Genomic DNA, 23,424 nt, shown 5'->3' with positions numbered 1-23,424 from the left:
GAAGAGCTGCAAGGACTTTGGAAGCAGCTGAAGTCAGGGCTTGCTGCGGACTTTGGGGCAGCAAGAATTCTGAAGCCAAGAACCCTCTCTGGGATCAGAGGGAGATGACTACTTGTAAAAACTGTGTATGGTGTGTGTATATTGTAGTGTATGTCTGTGTGTGCCAAGTACAAGTGAGCTCTGCTAAACAACTGTTTCATGTGACAAGCGCAAGTGCTTGACTGAGTTTCTGTGGCTCATGTACACAGAACATACCCGAGAAGATCTCATGATGGAGGATGAAGGAAGTGCATGTTCTTGTTGCAGGTTTGGGCAGCTCAAAGCACAGCAACAGAGAAAGTGTTCTCCAAATGCAATGCAGGAAATGAGAAAATATGCCTATGCAGCAGTTACACAGAGGGTAATTGCAGTGGTGCACAGTTAAAATAGGCTGTCAGGATAGCAGAGCAGAGGCAATGCTGTGGTAAGGTAAAAAGAAAAAGGAAATCTGAAAATACCATTAGGGTACAGCACTAAACTTTTTCTCAGAAGTCGCTGTAATTATTCATGAACTTGCAGAACGATCTAGCCCATACGTTTTACAGTATATGGTCTTCTAAGCTGTGACTAAGGGATGCGGGTGGCGCTGAGGTCTAAACCACAGAGCCTTGGGCTTGCCGATCAGAAGGTCGGCAGTTCAAATCCCCGCGATGGGGTGAGCTTCCATTGCTCCGTCGCTGCTCCTGCCCACCTAGCAGTTTGAAAGCGCGTCAAAGTACAAGTAGATAAATAGGTACCGCTCCAGTGGGAAGGTAAATAGCATTTCCGTGTGCTGCTCAGGTTCACCAGAAGTGGCTTAGTCATGCTGGTCACATGACCCGGAAGCTGTCTGCGGACAAACGCCGGCTCCCTCGGCCTGTAGAGCGAGATGAGCTCTGCAACCCCAGAGTCGTCCGCGACTGGACCTAATGGTCAGGGGTACCTTTACTTTTACCTTTAAGCTGTGACTAACATCAATTTGGAGTGATGGTTCTCAATAAATAAAAAAATATTTGTGTGCTTATTTACATAACAAAACCACAAAAAATACAGACATCCTAAGTGGACAGTTGTGAATACATTAATCTTACCCTTCTGGACACTGAGCTGTGTTAGAAGAGGTACAACTTTCTTTCAACCAGGATGTTTCTTCTGGAGGAGGAAAAAACATACAGAAAGATGCATTTGAATGAAAGAGAGAGAACTGAGTCAGTTCTTAGCTTCACCTCAGATCTTTGTGAAAGCCTGTTTGAATGTCATAAATGCTTTAAAAGAAAATTGTTTAGCCAAGCCCATCCAGATATGTAGAAGCCATTCTTTATGTGGTTGTATACCATCTGAAGGAGTGGGTGTGTAGCTTGTTGATACTTCTAGATGCTTTGCAGCTTCTTGAGACACAAGTGGCCTCAGTGGCACAGAGTGTTTTCCATCCATCTTTGGTTGGTGACCCAGCTGTCTGGATAGGGATAGCCTAATTACTATTGTCTATGCTCTGATAACCTCTCGGGTAGATTGTTGCAATGTTTAATATGTAGGACTGCCCCTGAAGACATTTCGGAAACTACACCTGGTGCAGAATCCGGCAACCAGGTTGCTTACTGAGGCAAGAGCATATTACACCGATCCTGGTTCAACTGCACTGGCTGCCAGTTAGTTTCCTGGCCCAATTCAAAGTGTTGGTTTTGACCTATAAAACCTGAAACAACTCAGGATCGCAATGCCTCAAGGACCGCCTCTGTACATATGAACCGACCCAGACCCTGCAATATCATCTGAGGCCCTTCTTCATGTGTCTCCTCCATGAGAGGTCCAACCACACCTTTGGCTGATTAACATCCTATACGCTTTTAAATATGTTTGTGGGAGAGGGTGGGGGAATGGAATTACAAGATGGTGGCATCAGGATAGAATAGACAGAGAGAGCCCAAGCTATGTATGCATGCATGCATGCATGAATGAATAAAGTAAGTTAGAGGCACAATGAAGACTGCACACGCTCAGTAGTTTCCTGGAGTCACAGAATGTTGTGCATCAATTGGAAAAGCAAAATGGAGGGATGGAGGATGGATTTGGTTGCTTGAGCCCTTCATATCTTAACAGTATCCAGGATAATAAAAGTATTGTGGAATACAAGCATTTAGGGAGTGGGGATATAATGGAACCTGTTGCTTTCTCCAATTGCATTGCAGCTACTTCATTTGGTCAATAATACTCATTTCAGGAAACATACTTAGCTATGCATGAGAATGCTTTTGGAACTGTTCACCTTTGCAAGTGCATCATTTTCTCACAATGCCCAACTAGGTGACTATGAGAAGCCCACAGGCAAGAACAAAACAGCACTCTCCCCTCCTGCGGTGTCCAGATACTGGTATTCAGAAGCATAATCCCTATGACCATGGAGGCAGAACATAGCCATTGTGGCTAGTAGCCACTGGTAGTCTTTATCCTCCATGTTTTTGTCTAATCCTCTTTTTAAAGCCAGTTGGCTATCTGAACCTGCTAAGCAAGCAAGTTCCTTGGTTTAACTATGCAGTGTCTGAACCAAATTTGTTTATGCTGGCTAGGGTTGATGAGAGTCCAACATCAGGGGGTTCAGGTTCCCCATCCCTGCCCCACAACAATGGCAGGTATGCCTCAATCTGGTGACCTCCAAGTGTTTGGGGTTAAACAATCCTTGATCACTGGCCATGCTAGGTGAGACATGATGGGTGTTGGACTCCAACAACAGGTTGAGGAAGGATAACTAAAGGAGCAGGTGCCTCTTTAGCTGTTGTTGTTTTTTAAAAAAACATTTTATCCTTGTAAACCTCAGGGTTCCTATCAGCATGTTGATGATAGAATCATAGAGTTGGAAAGTACCAAAAGAGTCATCTACTCCAAGGCAAGAATCTTTTGTCCAATGTGGGTGTTGAACCCATAACCCTGATATTAAAAGTCTCATGCTGTACCACCTATCCCAGCTGTGTCCTTGTTCAAACCTAGTCAGCACTCACCACTTGAGTTTATTATTAGACAGAATGTTGTGAACTTTAATTCCTAGGATGTTCAAAAAATATTTTAAGATCAGTGAAGGCTGAGAATTCATATTCTCATCATATCTGGAGAATCATTCATCCATGAATTATCAAATATTTTTGGTTATAGTACTTTGGAATGTGGGTGTGCTCAGATTTCAAATATTACTTCATTTCTTCTAACCTTTTACTTTTCTTTTACTTTGGCACAATGTTAGGTACACAACATTCTATGACTGGTTCGTGTAGGCTTCATGGGCATTTATTGTGCAGCTTTCAGTTGATTTTGGGTGGAAATGCAATTACCCCACAAGGGAAATTGGGCAGAACAAATTGATAGAATACATATAATTAGTAACCATGACCATGAAAGTGAGGAATAAGGACGAGTTAAAGATAAGACAAGAGTGGAGGTGTTTTGGAGATTATCTTAGAGGATATAATATACAAATTAACCTACAAGTAGGAGTTAACATATGAGAAGCAGGTAACATCAAAAAGGAAGACTTGAAATGATAATGGGTGAAAAATTAGGATGTGCAACAGATCAAGATTTCCCTAGAAAAATGCCACAGAGAGATGGATCGGGAAATCTTAGGAAAAGAGATAAGTGATGGATACTGCACGGTATGTGTATAAAAGCTGTTAAAATTTCATAAATAAAAGTTAAAGAAAGAAAGAAAGAAAGAAAAGCTTTTCATGTCACCTTATCTCCCTGCCTGTGGCAAATGGTAACAGCAATGATTTTCTAATATAATTGTAACATTTCAGATCATTCTGAACTATGGACACCTATAATTCTGTGCCCAATTAGAAAACAAGTACAAAATCAATTTCTTCCCTTGTTACAAAGAAATGTTAACAGACTTCCAGCACTATTCATACTTCTATGTATAAATAAAGGATGCAATCCATTGAAACTTAAATCTGTTTTAACAAACCTTTGTTACTTCATATTCCCCCCCCAATCCAAATTGAAAACTAGAAGCCAAAGGGGGAAAGGTTTGTATAGAGGAACATTCAGTCATCACACACACACACACACACCCCTCCACATGTTTGATGTGGCAGAGCCTGAACAGAGTCTGACCTACCATTAGGCAAGTGAGTCAGCTGCCTTAGGTGGCAGATTGATTTTATTTTATGTCAACCATTGGTGTACTGTTTAATTTCAGTCTTGTAAGCAGTGTACAACAGACTCAATACAATAAGACTCAAAATGAGTTAAAACTATAAAATCAGAGTTCAAATAAAAAGTATGCTGGGGGGCAGGGAGTATTCCGAAAGCGCTGTAAGTTCAGCAGGGATGAGGCCTGTCTGATCTCAACTGGAAGTGAGTCCCACAAAATTGGCCCCACACTACTGAATACATGGCTTCTTGCAGATACAAGTCATGCATCTGAGCCATAGGAGACCACTAACAAAGACTGAGCAGGATAGAAATCACAGTGGCTGGCATTCAGAGGGGAGGCAGTGGCAACAGTCCCTCTGGCCTCTCCCCTGAGCTTCCCTCAGGCATTCCCATATGATGGAGGACAGAGCTGTGTTTGCCACACTTACGCACCTGCTGCCATGACTGAAGTATGATTCAGTACCAATCTGGTTGACTTCTGCTTGTGAAATGGGAAGCAGGCACCATATTGGTCTTTGCCTCAGGCAGCAAATGTATTGGGTTGCCCTTGAGCCCAGACATAAGTTTTATCATCTCACTTAAAACTAAACTTGAAGCATATCCCCTGGACAGGGCTGGCCCAAGACAAGTTTGGCACTTGAGGCAAACGACAAAATGGTACCTCCGTCCCCACCAGGGAAGAAGCGGTGTTGAAGATCTATATCAGGAACAAAGGGGGAATGAAGATCAGGATCTGCTGCCACTGTGGATCCTGCCACCTGAGGCAGTCATCTCACCTTGCCTCATGAGCCCTGCCTTAGACCTAAGGCATTTTTGACCCCCTTTTAGTAAATTGAGGAGATTGTGAGATTACCTTCTCGTGTTTTCCTTAGTCCAAGTGCCAAACCTAGTCCAAGCGATACAGCCACCAAAGAAACTAGAAGAACCTGTTACAAAATAACGTATGTGTCACAGAGTATAAAATAAGCATATTGCATATATGTGGTTAACAAACGGTCCTTCCCCATGAATGGAAACAATCTCTCTCTCTCTCACTGGCGAGAGCCAGTGTGGTGTAGTGGTTAAGAGCGGTAGTCTCATAATCTGGGGAACTGGGTTCGCGTCTCCGCTCCTCCACATGCAGCTGCTGGGTGACCTTGGGCCAGTCACACTTCTTTGAAGTCTCTCAGCCCCACTCACCTCACAGAGTGTTTGTTGTGGGGGAGGAAGGGAAAGGAGAATGTTAGCCACTTTGAGACTCCTTAAAGGGAGAGAAAGGCGGGATATCAAATCCAAACTCTTCTTCTCTTCTTCAAATGTGGGCCTCTACAGTAGCAAAGGGTTTGGGAATTGCAGCTAAAGTCAGATGAAGCTGAGCCTGCAAGCTGCAGCACACAGAGCTCAATGAAGGTCTGGAACTTATCAGGCTGTCCATTGGGGTGGCAGCTGCTGTAAATCTTTACCTTTGCTCAGCCTGTGTAATGTGCATAAATGAACCATATATCACAAAATGTCAAGAAGGCTTCAATGACTTCATTCCACAGGAAACAGAACCAGAGTAACACACTGAATTTCTGGAGATCTCATTGCTGAGAGAATTGGAATACATGCAACAATGCTTGTTTGGTTAGGAGCAGAGGGAGCTGTCTTACAGTCACTCAGGTCATTGGTGTGATCTAGCACAGCACTGTCTACAGTTCTTCGAGCCAGTGGGCACATTTGAAATTTTGAGAAACTGCCTGGGTGTCAGTCACAAAATGGGGGCATGATATATCATAAAATGGATGCCATAGGGGCACAGCACAACGGAAAATGAATTTTTGCCTTTTGTTATTATTATTATTATTATTATTTTAAACATCTTTATTGAAAGTTCAAAAGTACATGATTATATGTGCACTAAAAATAGTAAAGGTAAAGGGACCCTTGACCATTAGGTCCAGTCGCTGACAACTCTGGGGTTGTGGCACTCATCTCGCTTTATTGGCCGAGGGAGCCGGCATACAGCTTCCGGGTCATTTGGCCATCATGACTAAGCCGCTTCTGGCGAACCAGAGCAGCGCACAGAAGTGCCGTTTACCTTCCTGCCGGAGTGGTACCTATTTATCTACTTGCACTTTGACGTGCTTTCAAACTGCTAGGTTGGCAGGAGCAGGGACCGAGCAACAGGAGCTCACCCCATCATGGGGTTTCAAACCGCCGACCTTCTGATCAGCAAGCCCTAGGCTCTGTGGTTTAACCCACAGCGCCACCCATGTCCTCACTAAAAATAAATAAAAGAAAGAAAAAGAAAAAAAGAAACAGAACCCGTGTAGAAGGGAAAATAAAGGGGGGGGGGCCAAAACTGTATACTTTACAGGGTTGTTATTGTATTTCACCAGATCTTGACCTATTACAATATTTGTAAGAATGGATTCCAAATATCATTTAATTTGTCCATGGCAAGTCTGCATTTGTATGCAAGTTTTTCATATGTTGCGAGTTCTATTCTATTCTATTCTATTCTATTCTATTCTATTCTATTCTATTGTGGAAGGATTTTGTTTACAAAAATTGTGACACATACATTTGGGTGTTTGGAATGGTTCTGTTTCTGGCAATGTGTGTGTGTGTGTGCGTGTGCTTGTGCATGCCTGAGTATAATAGTTTAAACACTCAAATTAAGTGTTTAAACTGACAGAAGTAGTTCTATGTTGTTGAGATGTGAGAGTAGCTTTTAATTTAACCCTACAGGAAGTCATGTAGTCTAATCTCTAAAGGGGGACCACATGTTGAGATTTCTGCATTGCAGGGGATCCAACTTGAGGATCCTTGAGGTCCCTTCCAACACTATGATTCCTTCTGACCTCACTGATTATAGCTCAACAGCGGCGTAAAATCAGACACTGATCAATGATGGAGTGACTGGCTCTGAAGCCTGCTTGTTCTTCTGAAGATATGCTTCCTCTCTCAAACCAATCCCAAAACTGCCAGCATAGAAATGTAAATTGAATATTCAGCCACTTATTATTGAGGGGAAGTGCGTGGAACAGGTCTCAGTGTTTCGATTTCTGGGAATGGAGTTGAGAGACGACCTAACCTGGGGAGAGAACAGCAAAGACCTGGTGAAGAGAGCACAGCAGAGGTTATATTTTTTGAGAATCCTCCAGAAAAACAATCTCTCAAATGACCTGTTGATGGCATTTTACCATTGCACTGTGGAGAGCGTACTAACCTATGGTCTGTGTGTATGGTTTGGGAGCTGCACGGCCAGGGAAAGAACAATGCTATCCAGGGTTGTAAAGACTGCAGAAAGAATAATTGGGTGCACTCTTCCCACCTTAGATCAAATCTCTGCTGCCAGGTGCCATAAGAAAGCGGCAGAGATAGCACATGATAGTACGCACCCCGGAAATGATCTCTTTCAGCTTCTGCCTTCTGGAAGAAGGTATAGGGTTATAAAGGCCAGGACTAGCCGTCTGAGAAACAGTTTCTATGCAAATGCAATTCTGGTTCTAAATGCAGCATAAGGGGTTTCTACAGTATAGTGTATTTTAAAATAGGGTTTTAGAGTTTTTAGGGGGTCTTGAATGTTTTATGTAGCTTTATGTAGTTTTTATGTAGTTTTATGTAGTTTTGCAATTTCATTGTCCTGCATGGGACAGTGACAATAAAGATATATCTTATAGATATATCTATCTATAAGGGACCCCTGACCATTAGATCCAGTCATGGCCGACTCTGGGGTTGCGGCGCTCATCTTGCTTTATTGGCCGAGGGAGCCAGCATACAGCTTACGGGGCATGTGGCCAGCATGACTAAGCCGCTTCTGGCGAACCAGAGCAGCGCACGGAAAAGCCATTTACCTTCCCGCCGGAGTGGTACCTATTTATCTACTTGAACTTTGACGTGCTTTCGAACTGCTAGGTTGGCGGGAGCTGGGACCAAGCAACGGTAGCTCACCCCGTCGTGGGGATTTGAACCGCCGACCTTCTGATCGGCAAGTCCTAGGCTCTGTGGTTTAACCCACAGCAACACCCATGTCCCAATATTCTCCAAGACACTGCTGCAAAACCTACTGTTTGGAACAGCATAAGCAGGGACAGCATGGACCAGCGGCCCAGGACATCTCTGTCCAGCATGCTTCACTGAGCTCTCAGCTTCAGACAAAAGGGTGGGCAGAACAAAACAGAACATTATGAAACAATTTGTTGTTTAGTCGTTTAGTCGTGTCCGACTCTTTGTGACCCCATGGACCAGAGAACACCAGGCACTCCTGTCTTCCACCGCCTCCCGCAGTTTGGTCATGCTCATGTTTGTAGCTTCGAGAAACAATATGAAACAATAGACAGTTGCTATCACCTCATGAGGAATCCCCTAGGTCTGCACGAAACGGAGGTTACTAAAGTGAAGGGGGGATGTGAGGTGACGGGAAGGAGGTTTGAGTTTTTGAGTAAGGTGTGCACTGGTAACAAGAAGAGAGAACAAAGAGGACTCCTCCATGAGCTGCAGGAGGGCAGAACCATCTTGGGAGGCTGGGGGAGAGGAACAGGAATGGCATGCTTGGACTGTAATGCTGTGCCGCTGTGCAGAACAAGCCCCACTTGAGATGTAACACTGGGAATTCTCTCCCTCTCCAAGGAACTCTCTTGATGCATCCAGGTGTAAAATAAACCATATGTCTTAAAACGCTGCTGCCTCTGCCGTACCTGAACTCCCAATGGAAACATGGCCCTGGGTGGAACCCCCTGGAATCTCGCTGCCACTTGGTAGAGGTTGCCACTTTTGTATGGTATCTTCCAGATGAGCAGAATCTTAAGAGCAAGTTTGTCAGCTAGCTTGTGCAGTTCGAGAAGGTTTAGCTCAGAGGATAGGTTTTGAACATATATGGGTGTTTTCTTGTTAATGAAACCTCACCAGGTGTGAAATGCATTGTGCAGAGATACCGTGAAATATTTGAGGTATCTGCATTCTTTATCTCTTCAGCTGAGGAATGGAATAGGCAGAAGTTTGAGTGGGCAAATGGAGGGACATCAAGATCATCCCCTTCATTTCTCCCTGTGCCTCTTCTTGCTTGCCCACTTCCAGTCCAATCTATCCCTTGCCAGGTTCTCCTCCTCTGCAGTTTTCTTCCCCCATCATCAGAGTCCTAAAACTGTCTCCCTCTCTTTCACTCACCTCCCTACCTCTCATATTTCCCATCTTTCCTCTTAATACCAGTTTTACTCCCACCCAGTTCCACCTCCCACAGTTCTTCCTGTCACCAGAGAGCTAATATAATCACATACAGAGACCCTTCTTCCCTCTACCAAGCCATTTACTATTGAGAAAAGTCCCCTTCTTTCTCATCCTTCCCCCTTCTCCTTTCCCTGTCCCTGCCTTTAGGACATTGAGAAACACCACATCATTATGGCAGACCAGTACAAATATTCTCTCTCTCTCTCTCTCTCTCTCTCTCTGTGTGTGTGTGTGTGTGTGTGTAGACACACACAGGTATAATGAGGGTTGATAGCATTGTATAAATCATTGCCATTGTAGCTTCAAAAGATATTGTGGCTTGTGTAAGTGGTAAAATATTTCTACTGATCCTTCTCAATGTCTTTGGATTAAATGTCAGGAATAAACCCATTTTTTTAAAAAAAAAACTCCATAGGAATTTTAGATTTTGTAAGGATTTTGAAACAATATGCAAATTAGGCTATCTGGATTTCTTTGTGGTGGTGGAGGAATGTTGTTGTTGGCATCTGTCTGTCTTGAGAGACAATGGAAGAGTGTGCCGTCGGGGGCAAAGTCAAACCATTGGAGAATTACAGTGCCTGCTGTGGCTGTAGAAGAATTAGAATATGGTGGTGGGATGGGGCAACATGAATAAAGCTATATAAGCCTTTATACAACACCAGCAAAAATCACCAAGGATGAAAGACACATATCATAGCTTTTCTCATCCCATAGATTGATTGCCATACCCAATAAGCGAAGCAAAAGCAAAAGTTTCTATTTAGCAGTGATTTCCAACTTATTTGTAGAAGACCAGCAGAATTGTGTCTTTGTAGGGGAGCCAGAGCTATGGATCCCATTCCCTATCCTCCCATGTCGGCCTTACCTTACGCTGCATATCTCCAACAGCACTACTCTGGATATTGTGTGCAGAGCTCTTCCTTCTTTCCTCCTGTGCTAGGGATATGTGCTGTACTTCCCCAAGTGGAGCCAGAATATGAAGACAGACTTACGCAAACTTACGCAGCATGTGGGAGAAGGAATGGAGACAGGTTCAAAGGATCCAACGCCTACCTCCCAGCTTTCACCCCACCACCCCAGCTTCCATGCTTAGCTGTGTTTTCTTTATTCAACTTACAATATTTATAATTGGCACTTCATTCAACGAAGCAGAATGTAACAGTTTCAACCAAGCTGAAAGTACTTTTTCACCTGGTGCATAGTTAAACAATGGCCTTCACTCCCACAAGAGGCACTGATTGCCACCAACCTATGTGGCTTTAAAAGAGAATTAGAGTGCTCTTGTGCTTGGCTCCTGCTTTTAGAACACCATCCAAAACTGCATTCAAATGCAGTTTTGAATTGTGTTCTATAGTGAGTACTGCACTGAACCCCTTTTTGTATAATTGGTTCCTGCTTTTGGCATCTGGTTCGCCACCCTGAGAACAGATGCTGAACTAAATGGCTTGTTCCAGTTGGTTCAGCATATGGGGTGTGTGTGTGTGTGTGTGTGTGTGTGTGTGTGTGTTTATCACGACCAATCTCAGGGCAGGGAACAATGCAGCTGAAGTTGATACAGACTGAGCAAACACCATAAGAAATCCAAAATGAAGTAAAACAAATATAATTGAAACCTAAAACTTTAAAATACAGATCTGTATCGGCGAGTACACTCTCACAAAAACACTGCTTAAAGCACCGAGCAGATTTCCATCTCCAGCAATAACTAATTAAAATTAATATCCTGCAAACGGCTGAGCAAATAGGTTTTCACTTGGCCCCAGAATGAGATGAGGAGGCACTAACTATCTCTCCAAGGCAGATGTGGGGAATCTCTGGCCCTCCAGAAGTTGCAGGACTCCAGTTGCCATCAACCCCAGGAAGTGTGCCTAAATCATCTATGATGATCATTGTATACTATACTATCTACCCTCAATATACTAGAATTGGGGGTGGGGTGGGGGTAAATGAGCCCCTTTTATCTTTTCTGACATTCTCCTCAACTGTTGTTTATAGCAGTTGTTTACAAGAGGGCTTGCTTTGAATATAACTGGGAGAACTCAGTTTTGTGCATTTTACTTTTTTAAAAAAACACCAAACTGTTATTGAACTTTTTCAATCCTCCTACCTCTTCTGCCACAGTCTTTATGAAAACCAGCAATTCGAGTGAAGGATTAAAGGATTAAAGTTACATAATGACTGGCTTGTAAATATAAGCCTTTGCATCTACACAAGTATTTCCTAAAGTGACGTTCCTAAATGTACTTTCTTTTACCTGTCCTGAATTTTCCAAGATTCAGTTTCACTAGATGTCCACGAGTTCAAGTGTTATGATGGGAAAAAAACTTTTCTCTATTCACTTTCTCCATGCCATGCATTGTATAAACATTGTAGAAACATCTATCATGTTGCTTTTCCCTCACCTTTTTTCTAAGCTGGAAATTCCCACATACTGCAACCTTTACTCATAGGAGAGTTGCTCAGTCCCCTTAACCATTTTGGTTGCTCTTTTCTGACTCTTTTTCAACTCTACAATATGCAGTCACACCATAGATTTCTATTATGGCATCATGATTTTATTTTCAATTCTTCTCCTGATGACCCCAGGCATGGAATTGGCTCTTTTCACAGCTGCCGCACACTGAGTCAGTATCAAGCTATCTACAGTGATACCTCGGGTTACATTACCTTCGGGTAACGTAATTTCGAGTTACGAACACAGCAAACGCAGAAGCACTCTATCGTGTTGCATGTGTGCGCAGAAGCAGCGCCTCCAGATACAGACTTTTTGGGGTAAGTATGGACTCCTGGGACAAATTAAGTTTGTATCTGGAGGGTCCACTGTACTATCTACTATGACCCTAAGGTCTCATTCCTATTCAGTCACTGCTGGTTCAGATCACACGAGTGTTTATATGAAATAAAATTATTATTTTTTTGCACATGCAAACACACCCACAACTTCTGTCCAAAACCACTTCAACCTGCATGCTTGTTTTTGTAGTTCAAGTCACTTTATTGAAAATTTGGGTTTTCTTTAAGTCAAGGAAAGGCAGGGCACTGTGCTCCTTGCACTGCTGCCAAACTCATGTCTGCTTAACTCATCATATGCTAAGCCCTCATTCCGATCCTTTAAGTCCTTGTTGAACAGTTCCTCATTTCTGTAACTTTGCACTCTACTATTCTGCCCAGTACCTTGATGGAGTTTGGCCGGGATTATAATCTACCAGTGAACGCTTAAAGAGATTAAGAGACTACGTAAGTGGTCATGTTTGTCTTTTCCTCATTTATTCAGCAAAAAAAATATGTCTCAAGCTTATGCTGTACCACAGAAGTGTGCGGGTCAGTAATCACACAGTTTAAAGATGGAGTGAACTCTTTACAGTGGTACTTCAGGTTACATATGCTTCAGGTTACAGACTAGCTAACCCAGAAATAGTACCTCAGGTTAAGAACTCCGCTTCATGATGAGAACAGAAATTGTGCTCCGGCGGCACGGCGGCAGGAGGAGGCCCCATTAGCTAAAGTGGTGCTTCAGGTTAAGAACAGTTTCAGGTTAAGAACGGACCTCCGGAAAGATTTAAGTACTTAACCCGAGGTACCACTGTATTAGCAAAAAACACAATCTCCTTAGACTTAGTTGTGTGTCGAGCCTAATGAGCAGAGAAGCTCATTCTTGCTGGTCTTCCTGCATGAAAATCAAAAGCCAAGACTGAAAGTCCCCACCTCCCCACAGCTGTTTAAGTCCCCTCCTCTCCAGGCCTTTTTCCAAGCAACTGGAGACTGCACCTGCAGGCAGCCAAACTCTCCTCCTCCATTTTCATGCCTCTTCTGGTTCTGGGATATAAGTGGTGAGGGGAGCCTGTTGCAGCAGGAGGGGGAGACACCCGTGACACCCACCTGACTCTCTGCCTGCCGTCCACCCTCATTCCACTCTCCTGCTTCAGCTTCTGCCTCTGATTCTGGACTTTTCTCTGCCAGACTCTCCCAGCTCACTAAGCCCTGTTACCGCTTCAGCTTCCAACACCTCCTCTTCTGCATCTTCTCTCTCTGACCACTCACCATTGCCCCACTACCACTCACCAAGCTCCAAGCCTTCTTCCCTTGGTTGTTCCCCAGCTGCTTCCTCCTACCATGCCTCTGCTACCAGCAAGTCCATGGCAAGCTGTCACAATATAATTGCCTAGATCAGGCTTCCTCAACCTCAGCCCTCCAGATGTTTTTGGCCTACAATTCCCATGATCCCTAGCTAGCAGGACCAGTGGTCAGGGACGATGGGGACTGGGGTCTCAAAACATCTGGAGGGCCGAGGCGGAGGAAGCCTGGCCTAGATAAAGGTAAAGGATCCCTGGACGGTAAAGTCCAGTCAAGCTTGACTATGAGGTTTGGCGCTCATACCGCTTCAGGCTGAGGGAGCTGGCATTTGTCCACATTTTTTCGGGTCATGTGGCCAGCATGACTAAACCGCATCTGGCACAGTGGAACACCGTGACAGGAGCCTAAATAACACTTGTTGCTTAACATTTTCCCAACTTCTATTTGCTCCCTGATTTTGAACCTGGGAGATGCACATTGTATTTCCATGGGCGTTGGCATTGGGGAAGGGAGTTACAGAAACATAGAATCACAGTTGGAAGTGACTCCAAGGGTCATCTAGTTCAACCCCCTGCAATGCAGGAACATGGAAGCATATGTTTCTTGCACTCAGAAGGTCTCAGGTATAATCCATGGTAAAGGTAAAGGGACCCCTGACCATTTAGATCCAGTCATGACCAACTCTGGGGTTGCGGCGCTCATCTCGCTTTATTGGCCGAGGGAGCTGGCGTACAGCTTCCAGGTCATGTGGCCAGCATGACTAAGCCGCTTCTGGCGAACCAGAGCAGCACACGGAAACACCGTTTACCTTCCCGCTGGAGCGGTACCTATTTATCTACTTGCACTTTGACGTGCTTTCGAACTGCTAGGTTGGCAGGAGCTGGGACTGAGCAACCCCCGTCACAGGGATTCGAACCGCCAACCTTCTGATCGGCAAGTCCTAGGCTCTGTGGTTTAACCCCCAGCGCCACCCGCGTCCCATAATCCATGGTATCTCTGTATAAAAAGATTAGCTAGCAGGTGATCTGCAGTCCTCTGTCTGGAACCTTGGACTGCCATTACCACCCGGAGTATTATTACTCCTATTACATTTCAATTCCATCCTTTCTTCCAAGGAGCCAAGGGGGCAAACAACAAGCAATGCAACTAAAAATTAAAAACCTATTTTAAACATTTTTTAAAATATTAAGAACATCTAAAAAATTGGTTTTCACATACTCTCAGAGCTCTAATTTCAGTATTGCCAGGGACCATATCTTTCAGCCCTCAAATGCCTTGGTGAACATGAATGATTTTAAGGGTCAGCGAGAACCTAGATGAATAAACAATAATGGTTTTGGCACATTTGTAGTTATTGCACTTATAGCACATTAGCTTCTAAAGTGCTAACCACTTGTGCAATGCATAGTGAGGAATCACGTTTTCCTGCCTTTCTATCACCATTGGGTAATCACAAGCATTGTCAAAGCTGGCAATATCATCCTTAGGATTGGGAGGGGGTGACACAAGTGACATTTAAGGGCAGTGTGGTTGTCATCTGTTCAATCCTCCCTGTATTTCAGAACACATTTTTTTCTATTATTTAGTTCTTACATGCTCTGGTTAACTCAGATTGGGATATAGCTACCATGAGCCACTAGGCTAGAGTGGGCTGTGAACAAAATAAATAACAGAAAGCAGCCACAAATGCCTACTATTTTTTACCCAATATTGCAGCTGAGGGGCCAGCTATGAAAAAGTCAGGCATTCGTATCCGCCTTTTAGCAGACTGTGAGCTGAGAACATCAACAAGAGCTGTTGGTCTGTTAAAACGAGAGTTTTATCTATGCTGCCATGCCCTGCCAGGAAATTTCCAATGGTCCGTGGAAAGTTTATACTGTTAAAACATAATGAAACTTGAGCCAATAATGCAACAAACCTTAACATTAAAAGTTTGAAAAGGAAGCAAAGGGCAATACTTACCACACAAAGTATCTGGTATTTCTTAAGAGTGCTTCTCTTAACAACGTCCTCTGTTTCTGAGCTCATCAGCTCCATCCTGCTGTCCCCCCTTATTTTTGTTTCATGAGCAGAGCTCATTTTTCAGCTTTCCAGACAGTTAACTGTGCAACTTTGTTTTCTCCCTTTTGGCCTCTGCCCTTATAGCTCTGCTGCACCCCAAGCGTGTGAATGAGTTCAGAGTCCTTGATGCTGTGGCATGAGGAAACAATCAGAACTCTGGAGCCAGTGAATTCAAAGGAAGCACATACTTCCAGTAACATTCTGGTGTTTTGATATGTGACATTCAAAGGAAAAAACAACAACATAGCGGTGTTCTTAGAGGCAAAAAAGCAAGTGGAACTTAAGTGAATAATGCAATGGGGATTTGGTAATACTCAAACTGTAATACTTGAATCAGAATTGATCATTGTTTTCACAGTAATCCTGGAAAGTGAAACTACTTCTCTTTGGGCAAGGTGAAAGAGGCAATGAGTGGATGCTTTAGGGTTTTCATTATTTACCGTAAGTAAAATATACCTATATTGCTGTAACCTGCCCTGGGAACTTTTGGTGAAGGGTGGGTAAGAAATATAATAAACCAATGAAGAAACAATACACTGCCTTTCTGCCACAAGGCATCTAAGCATTCATTTAAAACAAACAGAATAACAGGAACATATACTAATAACAACAGCATCTTTTAAAAAAGCAGGATTTTAAATCAGTTCCCAGAAAAGTCCACCATCTGAGTGCATTATTTACTATTATTACATTTATACTTGCCCTGTGATCTTGAGGTGATGGGTGGTATATCAATTTAATAAATAATATCCTGATCTTCCCAGAAGCCTAGGACAAGAGCTGATGACAAGATCAAGGGGATCAAGGCTGAGGAACCGAGGAAGCTGCTTTATACTGTCAAACCATTGGTGTATTGTCTACACTGACTGTCAACAGCTCTACAGGGTTTCAGACAGGGGACATTACAAGCCCTAGCTGGAAATGCTAGGGTAGGCTTCAACCTAGGACCTTCTGCCTGAAAAGGACATGTTCTACAGGTGAGCTATGGTCCATCCCAACTCTGAGATTTGAGCTTAATCTCACACTTTCAGCACCACACCACACCAGCCATCTAACCTTTGAAGGTGATGGATACATCGTTCAATACTTATGCTGTTAAACAGAAGGGGATTTAGGACTTGGAATGCCAACGGACACTTGGTGATGGCTATAGTTATATGTTCCAAGGCAAACCATAAGCACTAGTTTTGAAGGAAAATGGGTACACATTTGTTTTCCGCTTGAATCCAACTTCAACAAGATCATCCATATCTATCCACGTTCAAGCAAGGTATGCTGTAGATGAAACATGAGCAATGTGGCTATGTTGCACATATTCTGGTCTTGTCCAAGAATAAGATCTTTTTGGATGGCCATAATAGGATATGTCAGAAGACCCTTTTGTGATCATCTTTGACTACGTTTAAGACTTGTGTCTCAGAAGATAGAAAGATGGTGATATATCTAATTGCAGCTGCCCAAATAGAAATTCACCACAATTAGGAGGAAATTAATCCCCCCCACATTGGAGGACCAGATTTCAAGGGTGTGGAAAAGGTGCAAATGGTAAAATTGAGAAACATAAAGTAAGGGAAGGAAGACCACTCAGCAATTGCTTTATTGATAAATTGAGATTATTGTTATGTATTGGAGTAATAAAACACAAGACATTTAATCTTCACAGACCAGAGTCCACTTCATCTGTAAGTATGCAGAGTAAAAAAACAACAGCTGGAAACAACAGGACCAAAAGACCACGGCATGCAAGGGTAAAGATTAGCTTGTACCCATATAAATATATACTCCATATAAATTTAGGTCTTAATATCATCCAGTCCAGTCTAGATTAATGAAGCACAAGTAGGTCTTGTTTATGCAGTGTTAATGTCTGTTCTCCATAAGTTTTCAGTCAGTAACAAAGAATAGAAATTCCCACTACATAAATAATCACTGTTGAACGTGACACTTTCGGTTGAACAACCTGCTGGGAAACAATAGGAAAGAATTATTGCCATCAAGTCCTGCTTACAAGCTATCCATAGGCTTCTGCTTGGCCACTGTAGGAAACAGGATGCCAGGTTAGATTTGATCTGAACCAGCAGGGGCTCTTCCTCATTAAGAAATAGGCAAAAACAATTTTTTAAATGAAGGAACAAAAGTTAAACCACGTTATCTACAAACACCAGATGAGCAATTAACTCTCTAATGCAGGAAACAATTAGATCAAGATAAGCCATAAAACATTACAACTACATATGCCAATATTTTAAAGGTCAAAAGGCAATGTAACGTAACATTTTCTGTTCAAGCATTAATTATATAAACAAGAAAATTAACCATTTATTTTCAGGCATAAGTATTAACAGGGACAGGTGGGGCCCATCTATTTGTTCTATCTTTCCTGAAAAGCAGAAAATACTAATGAAAAGTGTTAACTCTGCTTTTTCTATGATATAAATTTACATGAGAGTTTGAAACCCCAAAGGATGTTAGTTTAAGGCTGTAAATTCTTACCTAGTACTACGCCTCAGCTAGCATAGTTGGACTTCTTAATAAACATGCATAGATTAGAGCTGTCAGTCTATCTGTTTGGCACCGGTAAAACATCAGCACAAAGCAAGTTTGTGCTGTTGAATGGCTTTATATCCCCCATTTCAGGCACATGCTTGTTTTATGCAGTAAGTGTTGGAACTTTTTCAGATGCACTCTTTGTCAACTCATTTGTGCAAATAACTGTTAACATTAGTGGTATACTCAAAGCCATTAGTATTATCACTGGATAAACATGTCAATGGAAATATTAGCATGGAAGGACATTTAATTTCACAAACACTTCTGCTGTGACTTATTCCACTGTTATTTGTACTAGGCTGCACAAGCTTTTGGTTTCCATCAAGCAAGGGCTTATTAACTCGTGTCAATCACATCACTCATCTGATGAAGCCTGCTCTAGGCCAGGGATGAGGGCCCTCAGGCCCAGTGGGAAAATCTAGCCCTCTAGACTCTCCCCAGGCTGCACCTCTCAGCAGCCTTGCCCCCTACCAGACCTGCTTGGCGCCCTTCATGAGGGTTTCCCTTCCTTCAGGACTTACCTGTTTGTTTGTTTGTTTGTTTGTTTGTTTGTTTGTTTGTTTGTTCATTAATTCATTTCTACCACACCCTTCAGCCAGAAAAGCTAAGAGAGCAACTTTAAGATCAACAAGTCCTCCTTGGGGCTTTTTGCCTGGATAAATTGTGTCCTTCAGTTCTGATCATGCTTCTTACTTATGGATGAGGGATGGAAAGGGCAAGTGTAGGAATTAGCCACCATTCAAAGCTCACGTTCACATTTGTAGATGTGCCAACTTTTGCCTCTGGCCCTGGAGTCAGCAGAAGGTTGCCCAGAAGAGAAGGTGGCTGTAATAGGATGCCCACATCTACTTGGAGCCAACTAGTTGCTCACAGGGCCAGCTGCAGTCTACCAACCAACCAAGCATAGCAACCACAAGGGACTCCTGTTTTTGCAGTGTGCCCGGAACTGCAGAAACAAAAAACAGGGGACTCATCAAATACACAACAGGTGAAAATACAATGGACTGTATCCCACACTACATAAGCAGAGTTATCAGTGCTGGATAACTCCAACCCTCTATAGCAGATTTTGAGGGTGCATGCAGGGCTGCTAAGGGGAGAAAAGGGAAAGTTTCATTGAGCAAACTGAAATATATTGTGCAGGTGGGACAGCATCCTTGGATATAGCACACTGCTGCTAAGCGCCATTGGAACTGATACATCACAGTGATGTAAAGTACTGTATTATTAGTAGGGCATCCTGGATTCCTTATGGTTGGGAGTATATTCCAAGCCATAGTGATACCCACTCCTGTTTTGATGTATATTACAATTTTAAACAAAAACATTTGAAATGGAAAAACTGCCCATGAAATTCTACTTTAATAAGCAAGAAATATACAAATATATACAGGAAATATACAGTGAAGTTGTAATTTTTTTAAAAAAATAATTTTTATTAAACACTTTCAACATACCAAATTATCAATCCAAACAATCAATTGCATTATTTCTTCCCCTTTCTCCCCCATCCCTCCCTCTCTCCCCCACCAAGGACTTCTCTCAGCTCCCCTCTGATTTCTTTGCACATATTGTTCTCTGCATGTTATAAAATTGTACATATCCTTGCCTTATCTGTCATGTGTTCAACTAATAAATTTGTGGATGTTTATTCAAAACTTGCCAAGGAGTCCAAGTCATTTTGTTGTCTTTTTAGATAATTTGTAAAAAGTTCCCATTCTTCCTTGAAGTCACAACTGTCCTTGTCACACAGTTTATATGCGCCCCCTCACCCAGCTTGTCTGGAGTTTTGGGTTGGGCTGCCATCAATATGCTTATGACACCCAACTCTATCTGTTGATGGATGGCCATCCTGACTCAGCCCCAGACACACTGATCAGATGTTTGGAAGCTGTGGCTGGATGGTTACGTGGGAGCCGGTTGAAGTTAAATCCTTCGAAGACAGAGGTCCTGTGGCTGGGTCGGGACGATATGGAATTGGGGGGGCAACTCCCATCTCTTGCGGGGGCGCAATTAGTGCCAGCACTGGCCGTTAAGAGTTTGGGTGTAATCTTCGACACCTCCCTTTCCATGGAGGCGCAGATTGCAGCTATAACGAAGGCGGCATTTTTTCATCTCCGCCAATTTAAGCAGTTGGCTCCTTACCTCTCTCGCCCTGACCTAGCCACTGTGATCCACGCGATGGTCACCTCCAGACTGGATTATTGTAACTCACTCTATGTGGGGCTGCCCTTGAGACTGACCCAGAAACTCCAGCAGGTGCAGAATGCCACGGCAAGACTCCTTACGGGGTCTTCGCTGCGGGATCACATTCACCCAGCGCTATACCAGCTGCACTGGCTCCCGGTGGAGTACAGGATCAGGTTTAAGGTGCTGGTTTTAACCTTCAAAGCCCTATACAGCCTAGGACCCTCATACCTATGGGACCGCCTCTCCTGGTATGTCCCACAGAGGACCTTACGGTCTTCAAACAAAAATATCTTGGAGGTCCTGGGCCACAGAGAGGTTAGGCTGGCCTCAACCAGAGCCAGGGCTTTTTCAGCTGTGGCTCCAATCTGGTGGAACGCTCTGTCACAAGAGACTAGGGCCCTGCGGGACTTGACATCTTTCCGCAGGGCCTGCAAGACAGAGCTGTTCCACCAGGCCTTTGGCCAGGGCACAGCCTGACCCCCTCCTTTGGCAATCCTCACAGAATTTGAATCCAATGGTTGCCATTAATCTGATTTGAATTGATTTTATAATGAAATGATTTTAGAATGTTGTATTATTTTACTGTTGTTGGCCGCTCTGAGACCGTCTTCGGCTGGGGAGGGCGGGATATAAATAAAAAAATTTTATTATTATATGTCAATTCAGCCAGTTCCACATAGCTCATCAGGGTTTTTTTGCCACTGTTCTTTCGTTGGGATTTCCTCATTCTTCCATCCTTGTGCTAACAAGACTTTTGCCGCTGTTGTAGCATACATAAATAAGTTCTTTATTTTTCTTGGCAGGTCTTGTCCTACAATCCCTAACAAAAATGCTTCTGGTTTTTTTATAAATGTCATTTTAAACATTTTTTTCAATTATTGATATATCATTTCCTATTTTTTTTAAAAAAAACTTCTCTACATTCCCACCACATATGATAAAAAGTACCTTCTTTTTGTTTACATTTCCAGCATATATTTGACCCGGTTTTGTACATTTTTGCTATTTGTACTGGTGTGATATACCATCTGTACATCATTTTCATATAGTTGCGAAGTGGTAAATATGACAATCAAGTATTGCACCTCCTAACCTGTGAACTGTTAGCATTCCAAGTCCCTTCCACCAGTCCAGTATTGAGCCCCTTTCCAGCAAACACATGTATTTTATTTTAGGAAAATACTGATGTAATGAAAGTATAATGCATTTAATGATAGTAAACTCCAATTTATTTAAAATTCCCTGGTTTTTACAGCCACGAGAGTTCTAATAGCACAAGGATGGAAGACTGAAGAAACCCCAACTAAAGAATCATGGCAAGATAAATTGTCGGACTATGCAGAACTGACAAAACTGACGTAAAAGCTACGGGACAAGGATAACTGTGACTTTAAAGATGAATGGGAACCCTTTACAAAGTATTTGAAGACGCAACAAAGTGAACTGGACTCCTTGGCAGGTTTTGAATAAACATTCACTAACATTTTATTGATAATAATCAGCTAAATAGTTTGATGATCTATACACCTTTGTAACATGCAGAAAAAAGAAGTCTCAGAGAAACCAAAGACTGGAACTGAGGGAAGTTGGGGGGTGGAGGTGGGTAGGTTTTGTAGGGGAGGGTGGGGGGAGGGAGGAAAAATGGGGGGGGGGGACCAAGGATGATATGTTTTTGGATAATATGTTTTGTTTTAATTTTGAACAAAAAAAAATTTAAAAAATTAATAAGATAAAATTTCCTGGTTTTTATTTGTGTCAATTTTTCAATAACAGTACTGTATTAAAATCTACAATGAAATCTCTCTAAATAGACAGTAATGCTAGGTTACTCAGTCTTTCTTGGCTCATTGTAGATTTCTGATTCATTTTGATTAATTTGATGTTTCAATAAACTTCTTTCAAAACTGGCACTTGAAACAGCGACAGTTAAAAAGATTCTTAACATCATGACAAAATTAGCCAAACTCTCTTGCAACTTCCACTTGTACATCCACCAGAGCAATTCTAAAGCTGTCCAGTTAGCAATCTGCTCATTGGGATTGATTTCCTTATTTATAACAAGACAACGTGGCGCCAGGGAGATGTATTTTGGAGACCATAGCTGCAGCATTCAACTTTGTGTACTTAGTATATGGGTGCTGAATTTGCTTGTCAACAGAAAACCCCATCTTTTTAAGTATGTAACGTCTGGATCTGCAGGAAAGCAAATCGCTGGTCAAGTGCATTCCTCTATATTATACGTTTTGTCCTTTCTCCCGTATGCCGATCAATTGCTTCAATAACAACACTTTATTATTTATACCCCGCCCTTCTGGCTGGGTTTCCTCAGCCACTCTGGGCGGCTCCCAACAGAACACTAAAAACATAATAAAACATCAAACATTAAAAACTTCCCTAAACAGGGCTGCCTTCAGATGCCTTCTAAAAGTCTGATTTGTTGTTCTCTTTGACATCTGGTGGGAGGGCATTCCCCAGGGCGGGCACCACTACCGAGAAGGCCCTCTGCCTAGTTCCCTGTAATCTCACTTCTTGCAGGAAGGGAACCACCAGAAGGCCCTTGGAGCTGGACCTCAGTGTCCGGGCAGAACAATGGGGGTGGAGATGCTCCTTCACGTATACAGTGGTACGTCAGGTTAAGAACTTAATTCGTTCCGGAGGTCTGTTCCGCCGCACGATTTCTGTTCTCATCCTGAAGCAAAGTTCTTAACCTGAGGTACTATTTCTGGGTTAGCGGAGTCTGTAACCCGAAGCGTCTGTAACCCGAGGTACCACTGTACTGGGCCGAGGCCCAGTTGTTCTCCGCGTGTTTCTTGTATACTAAGGTCAAGCCGGCATCCCAACTCTACAGGCCGGGCATCTTCTGACATTCTCCTAACTCCTCTCTCCGTAGATATGTCCCACGCATGGCACATCTGCAGAGCTTTTTCTCAGTGGCGTGAGACAGCCTCGATTTGCGTCACACGGTCGCTGCTGGCTAGCATTTACTCCCGAATAACCACTAATAAGTCTAAGAATAATAAATAATAATTCTGCGGGAAATGCCCGTGGAACCAAGGGAACCTGCCTAGGAACAGGTTGCAGAACGAGGCGGCGCCCCGTCTACCTGAGAGCGAGTTCCATGGAACTCGGCGGACCCACCCACCCGGGGCCGGCTTCGCATCCCTGGCCCAGCCGAAAGAGCCCCGC

The 23,424-nt window shown here is 43.1% G+C and overlaps 1 protein-coding gene across 1 annotated transcript in view; it reads right to left on the bottom strand.

Annotated features, from left to right (window-relative positions):
• ENPP3 (ectonucleotide pyrophosphatase/phosphodiesterase 3) overlaps positions 1–15,651 on the bottom strand; it is a 50,191-nt gene extending 34,540 nt beyond the window's left edge. The window contains exons 1-3 of the mRNA XM_083498116.1: positions 15,400–15,651; positions 5,021–5,093; positions 1,110–1,170 (exon numbers count right to left, since the gene is read on the bottom strand). Of these exons, the coding sequence (XP_083354242.1) occupies positions 1,110–1,170; positions 5,021–5,093; positions 15,400–15,516 (251 nt within the window). The 5' untranslated portion in view covers positions 15,517–15,651. The remainder of the gene's footprint in view (positions 1–1,109; positions 1,171–5,020; positions 5,094–15,399) is intronic.
• Between the last annotated feature and the right edge of the window lie 7,773 nt (positions 15,652–23,424).

This window comes from Podarcis liolepis, assembly GCF_965112155.1.
Source record: "Podarcis liolepis genome assembly, chromosome: 3".
NCBI lineage: Eukaryota > Metazoa > Chordata > Lepidosauria > Squamata > Lacertidae > Podarcis > Podarcis liolepis.
This window is presented reverse-complemented; position numbering and strand designations above follow the sequence as displayed.